Genomic DNA, 6,805 nt, shown 5'->3' with positions numbered 1-6,805 from the left:
CGTGAATTGGGTCAGCGTTCACAGGCCGTCGGCTAATTGGGTCCGTGCTGGAGGATGGACTTTGCAGAGTCCTTTCCTCCCCGGCGCCGCCGAAGGATGCTAAGCTGGCTCTTGTGCAATCGCCGAGGCAGCGCGTTTGCGCGGGGGACAAGGATGAGCTGCCAGAAGGTGATATAAGGCTCGCAGCGGGAAGCACAAGAGCGATCTGGGGCAGCAGTGGGTGGAGGAGCGTGGAGTGGCCTGGCGATGGTAAGTGGGATGACAACAAGGCGAGATCTTGACACTGGGGGGATCTGGTGGTCGCAGCCGCTCGGGGTCGGGGGTCGGGGGTACGTGATGTGCTGCCAGACCAGAGCGGGGCTGCTGGCATTGGCTTTGCCCGGCTCTCGGTGCACCTGCGGGCAGAGGGGAGGCAGAGCATTGCACACCACTGGCCCCGGCTGACTCAAATCCACGGCTCTGGTAAGGAGACTCCAGTGTCCAGGGCTCACCCAGTGCCATTAATTTCCCTAAAGAAATCCATTATCTGTACTGACGGGGGAGATTGACTTAATCTGTGGCTTCGTGGCATTAATTTGAGTTGGGCTTTGCTTTGGGTTTTTTTATCTGGTTGTCTTCTTGTTATGGAGATGAGTTACTGGAAAAGCAAGGATTATTTGCAAATCCTAACTCTTCAAAAGAGCTGTAGTGGGAAGAGGGAAACTCCTTTGGGGAGCCTGGACCGATGCCTCAGCTGTGTGGTTTTACTCAAAGTGTCTGTTCTTACTGAAATGTGGCTTTATCGCTGTTGGCACATCCCTGCAGGTCTGAGGTCTGGTTTCTCCCAAGCCTCTTTTTCTGGAATAGCTACCTAAATTCAGGACAGTATTTGACCTTGTCTTAGCCTGACTGGGGTGGGGGGTGGGGCAGACATTGTTGATCTGGCCTTTTGGAATAGGAAATGACTTTGTGCCATTGAACCTAGAGTTTTTCGAGAAAATACGGTACAGAAATTATCACACCCATGCTTGAAGGTTGCCTCTTTCTGAATGACTGCAAACATCTCCAGCGAGCATGCTAAAAACCCGAATTACCCAGAGCCTGCTTGTTTTTACAGGAAAGCACTGTGAGGTATTTGATGCTGGTCTCTGCCCTCTGCCTGGCTGGCTGCGAAGGCAACAAGAGTGAGTCTCCCTGTAAACTGTCCCTGCTGGGTCACAGATGGGTAGTATGGAAAGGAGAGGTCAAACCCTCACCTGATCCATGTCCGGGTTCCTCATTCAGGGCACCGCTGAAGGCTGCTAAGGGGGGACAACAGAGGAGGGCTCGGGGGGGCAGGAACTGGGGTGCAAGAGCTGGGAAAATAGACAGAAACCTCAGGCTCTCCATCCCAGCCACGTACAGTATATAACCCATGGAGATGGGCACAGGGGCTGTGACGTGCCACCACGCTCCTTGCTAGCTGGTGGCAGGCTCCATGGCTCTGATCCAGATTACGGCCATGCTGAGGAGGTCTTCCAGGCTCTCAATCACATCCTCCCAGGCAAGCTGGGCTGGCAGTTCTTCCTTCCTCAGATGTGCCTGCTCTGGCTCTAAGCAAGGATCTCAGCCTGTGGGGCGAGTTTGCTCTCGTGGCTGTCATAGAGGAGATATTCTTGCTGCGTTTCGGCTTACTCACCTTTCCTTTGCTGCAGGTGAGCTGGCCAGCCCGCGCGGCCCGAGGCGAGGGGTTGCCCTCCGTCTCAAGAGGAGCCCGGACGCCTGCCTGCCAAACCCGTGCCAGCATCAGGGGGACTGCCAGGTGATGGAGGACAGACCATTTTGCAGCTGCAAACCAGGCTTCACAGGGGTGTTCTGCCAAGGTAGGGCTGGCGATGCTGGTGAGCCCTCCCCAGTCTGTCCACAGGCACCAGAGGGGAGGGTGATGGGCACAGTGCATTGGTGTTAACGCTGCTCTCCACTGCAGGCTCCAGGAGCATGTCGCAGCTCCTGGTTCAGGTGCCGCACCACCACCATGTCCTGACTACACGTTGGTACAAGACCCAGTCACAGGCCATTTCTTTCCTCCCCAAAAGTCTTGATTCCTGGAAGAAGGAAATCTTGGCTGTCAATAAGCCATGCCATGGTGTAGCCATGCCAGGGCAGCCGGGCATGTCGTGCAGTCTCGGCACAACCACACGCACTCCAGCACGGCTGCAGAGAAGGCTCCTACCAGATACTGACCAAAACCTGTGTCTTCTTCATCTCAAAGTGAGGATCACTGTCCCTATCTGGTGCCCTTGGCAGACTGCAGTGATTCAGTAGACAGCCCTTGAAGGGGGCCAGACCCATCTGCCTTTCACGTCTTAGGCTTAAGGACTGTGTCTGTTTGGAGTAGCAGTGTCCATGGACAGGTCTTGGGCAACTAGTACAAAAAGACAGACCCACATTAACTTCTGTGCATCCCCAAAGGTTTGTCTTTTGCCTCCAACAAGGCGGGGACGAGGGTCTGTTGAGCTCGGTGGGACTGTGCCATCCCATAGCTGACCTAGGGCTCCTTCAGGCTTCTTCCTTATTGCTATTGCAGATGGCTTTTTCCCCCAGATGTGGTACTGAAGTTGGCCTGCGAGGAAGAGCACATGAATATGATGGTGAGGAAGGAGGCGTTTGAACTCTTGAAAATCCCCCGGGAGCTTGTCCACTTGAAGAACCAGGCATGCAAGGTCTCAGAAAGGGAAGAAGAGGGTGAGCTGTTTTTTGCAGCCACTCTCACAGGTGAAAACCACACTGCCTGTGGATCAATAATTCAGGTGAGGATCCAGCAGAGCCTCTCTGCATAGCTCAGAAGCCATGAGAGGAGCAGACATGCTGAGTGGGGGCTGCAAGGGGAAGCCCCGGAGGCTTTTCCTTTTATATCTGTGTGCTGTAAAGTTCTTGTCCCCCTTGGAAGGCTTCCCTGGGGGCTGTCAGAAAGCTCTTCTGCCTCCACCAAACCCCTGCTGGCAGCACATCTCATCTTATTCAGCAGAGCATGGAAGTCTCACTGTGCTCTTTACAAGCTGATAAGAACCCTCAGCTTTCTGGTAGCACCCTCTGAGCCCTGCAGCCCTGGCTACAGCCCCTTGGTCCCTCGTTTGATTCATGGGTCAGGGAGGGTGCCGAGGAACCCGTGCTCCAGCTCTGCATTGCACAGAAGGCCCTCACCTGTGGTCACTATACTGACCTGCCTACTCCAGTGATGGTTACCAGTAGCCCCTGGACACGGGACTTGAGCCAACAGATGTCCAGGAGGCCCGGAGTAACTACAGCTGAGTTGCACCTTCTGAACTGGAGCTTAGAGCTCTGTGTATGGACTTAGACATGATCCGGAGACTTGGTTTCTGTGTCGTTCCAGCAAAACAGCTCCCATGTGTCATACTCCAACGTCATTGAGTCAGAGCGGGAAGTGCACAGGGGTGTGATCTCCCGGAGTTTTCAGCTGGAGGTGCATTTCTCCTGCATCTACGCCTATGAGCAGGTGGTGAAACTGCCCTTCGCTCTCACTGCCGTTGACAAGTGAGTGGTTCCTTTTCACCTTGCTGCTGACATGGTATCTGTGAGCTTGCAGAAAAATAGATGCCTTCCGTGAGGTGATCTGCAAAGGCCCTGGGGAGCCACTAGAGAGCTCTGAGAGCAATGCCACATCAGGGTGCCTCCCTTTCTCTTCCCCTCAGTTTTTCGACACAGGGTTTGGGCCTGGGACAGAGCCAAAGAGGGGCACGCACAATCTTCCTTTCTCCTATCCTCACTGCTTGAAACCATCTAGCTAAAAAATAAAGGGTGGGAACTGGAAGATGCCCCCACCAGGCCCCTGTGGAGGTGCAGCTTAGGACCCCCTGGGTTGCCTTTCTCGTAGTCCTCACTGGCCAGCGGTCAGTGGGAACCCTGGAGCTCCTTGCCTCTGTCCACAGCCAGGAGGCAGCTTGGAGCCCGACTCTCGCAAGGCTCCACCTGGGAGCAGAGTCAGTGCACCTGCACCGGTGACCTGACCTGTGCTGCATCCTTCCTGCCTTCTTGTTCTGCTCGTGAGCTCTCCTCCTTTCCTCTCAGGCTGGTGCAGTTCATGGTCAGAGAAGGACACTTCAACGTCAGCATGAAACTGTACAAGACCTCCTCCTACCTCCAGCCCTATCACCTGCTAAACGCAGCCGTCCCCGTCACGGACACACTCTATGTCCTGCTGAAGATAGAAGGGGAGCACCAGCTCAAGTACTTCCTGCTGAGCGTTGAGGACTGCTGGGCCACACCAAGCACTGACCCCTACCAGGACATGCGGCACAAGCTTATTGAGGAGGGGTGAGTGAAGAGCCCCTAGTGCATCTGGTCTCCTTGCACCATGTGCACAATCGCGTTTCTTTGCTGGGTGCTAAGAACAGGTTGCTGTGGGGGAGCAATGAACCCGTGGTGGACACCGTCATTGAATAAGTGGACCAGCCCCATAGATGATCCCCCTGAGTGCTCTGAACTGATCCCCCTCTCCTCACCCTGCTCTGCTGCCAACAGTGCTGCCCTCCCTCTAGCATCGCTCCTGGCCAGCTGGGGAGGCAAAGGGCAAGGAGGGGAGAGGGGAGACCTTGCTGGGATGTGCATAGAGGTATCTGCTGAAGAGCTTGTATTAGAGGTGGCTGCAGCCAAGCCAAAGCCAGTAACATGGATATTTGGGAAGTGGGAGCCGCAGCCAGGCCCACTCCGCCCCTGCAGAGCAGCTGTGGCCCCACAGAGCAAGACACAAGCCAGCTCCTGTGCTGGTGGCAGCCCGTCCCTGAGCACAACGCAGGGTGCCAAGGAAAGGCATCCCCACTGGTGCCGAGACAGAAATAGTCCTGTTTAGCAAAGCCTGGGGGCTGCACCCGGTGCCTGTATGCTCTGCTGTCCCAGGCTGGGATGCTCCCCGTTGTTTGCCACCTGCTGACTCAGCCATCGTGTCCCAGGTGTCCCCATGACAAGACAGTGACATACCTGAATGCCATTGGAGAGAGCACTACCGCCAAGTTCAGCTTCCAGATGTTTCAGTTTGTTGGTTACTCTGAGGTGTTCCTGCACTGCCGTGTCCGGCTCTGTCTCCCCGACAGCCCGGAGCCCTGTGCCAAGGTAAGCTCTCCCAGTGATCTGCACCATGCCCTGGCCGGGCAGGTGGACCTCCCTTCCCTTGGGCTGCTGTTTGGAGACGGGGCTCTGCTCTGTTTTCAGGTGCCTCAGCACAATAAACACTTCCCAACAGCAGGAGCTCACCCCAGTGCCCTGAACTAAAGGTACAAGAGCTTGAACCCACCAGAGACCTCCTTTCCCTCTTCCCTCTGTCTGTTGGGTATTTGCAGAAGGAGAGCTTTATGCTAGGCTAAGGTCCAGGAACCATGCCAGGAACCAGCTCCTCTCGTCCTCTGGGGTCTTGACTGCTTCCAGGCTGCAGTCCCAGCTGTGCCTCCGCTGGGGGAGACCACCAGGACAGCTCTTGTCCCCCCGGAGCAGGCTTCTCCCCTGCCCTGTGGTCCCACCCCCCTTCCCTTGTCTTTGTTGACAGCAATGCCCCAGGCACTGGAGGAGCAAGCGGGCACTGGCAGATGACTACAATAAGATTGTCTCCTATGGGCCCATCCATCTGCTGGCTGCTCCTTCCTTGGGAGCAGAGACCTCCCATTCCAGGACTGACCAACAGGACCTGGGGGGTACGTATGACGTACGTACATACAGACCCTTACCCTTGCAACTTTCTAGGCAATGCCAGGTTATTAAAAAGGGCTGCTAAAATCACTACCCAGCACGGAAGCGTGGAGTCTTTCAGGTGTCACGGCCATGCACAGCGTGCTCCAGGAGCCAAACCAGCACAGAGAGGTTACCTCTGCGTGAGCAGCTCCGTACCAGGCACAGGTCGGGCTGAGCAAGGCAGCTGGGCGGGAAGGGACCAGGAGCCAGAAGGCAGCACCCCTGGCGAGGAAGGCTGGGTTTTCATATCAACCCAGCCAGGCAGGCTCCTGCTGAGCACCGAGGGTCAATCCAGGGGATCCAGGGAGGTCCAGGACCAGGGCTGGGGGCAAGCCCACCGACAGCACAGCTCAGACCAGGCACGAATGCCAAGCTAAATGTAGCCCCTGGGCAGTGGGTGTGGGTGGAGGCCCCAGGTGAGGCCAGTTGGGGTGACCAAGTCCTGTTAGTGCCCCAAAGCACCCCCACTCTGGTGGCCCTTACCCTTCACAGGTGATGACCTCCCCCAAATCTGCCCCCGGCCAGGAGATGCCGTGCCAGGGTTCAGCGCTGGCTTGAGGGACCCAGATGTGTAACCAACCTTTCTCCTCTTCAGCAGGACCCAGCCCGTGGCTCCCTGGGGCCCTCATCCTGCTGTGTGTGCTTGGTGTGCTCGCTGTGGCTGCTGCGGCTGTCGGCACGAGGCGGTGAACGGCGTAGAGAACAGCTGTTTCCAAATAAACCTGACAGTAGCAGAGAGGCTCTTGCCTGTGGCATTACAGGTGCTTTTTGGGAAAGAGATGATGGTTGGATGCAAATGCTGCTTGGAGGTTGAGTCACATTGGAGTGTTTCTGTTCCCTGTAGCACCCCTAGGACCTTCTCATCCCCTCCTGGCCCACGCTCCCTAGACTCGAAACGTATCCAGGAATGGGAGGTTCCTTCCTCCTGCTTTCCTTCTCCCCAGAGAGTCCCCCAGGCACGTGGGGATGGAGGTACCCACATGAGATACTTGCCCACCAAAGCTGGACTTTGCATGGTTCTGTGTGACACTGATGCAGCATTAGCAGAGAAAGGGCTGCTCTGCGTGTGCACGCGCGTGTGTATATACACCTATCCCTACAGATT

At 56.2% G+C, this 6,805-nt stretch overlaps 1 protein-coding gene across 1 annotated transcript; it reads left to right on the top strand.

Moving 5' to 3' along the window:
* Positions 1–204: 204 nt before the first annotated feature.
* Positions 205–6,432, top strand: LOC129212477 (uromodulin-like). The gene is made up of 9 exons (XM_054841109.1): positions 205–249; positions 1,097–1,163; positions 1,674–1,841; positions 2,563–2,768; positions 3,353–3,513; positions 4,048–4,293; positions 4,929–5,088; positions 5,519–5,663; positions 6,299–6,432. The coding sequence occupies exons 1-9, from the start codon at positions 247–249 to the stop codon at positions 6,388–6,390; spliced, it is 1,248 nt and encodes a 415-aa protein (XP_054697084.1). The 5' UTR covers positions 205–246; the 3' UTR covers positions 6,391–6,432.
* Positions 6,433–6,805: the final 373 nt, after the last annotated feature.

This window comes from Grus americana, chromosome 13 (genome assembly GCF_028858705.1).
Source record: "Grus americana isolate bGruAme1 chromosome 13, bGruAme1.mat, whole genome shotgun sequence".
Lineage (NCBI taxonomy): Eukaryota > Metazoa > Chordata > Aves > Gruiformes > Gruidae > Grus > Grus americana.
This window is presented reverse-complemented; position numbering and strand designations above follow the sequence as displayed.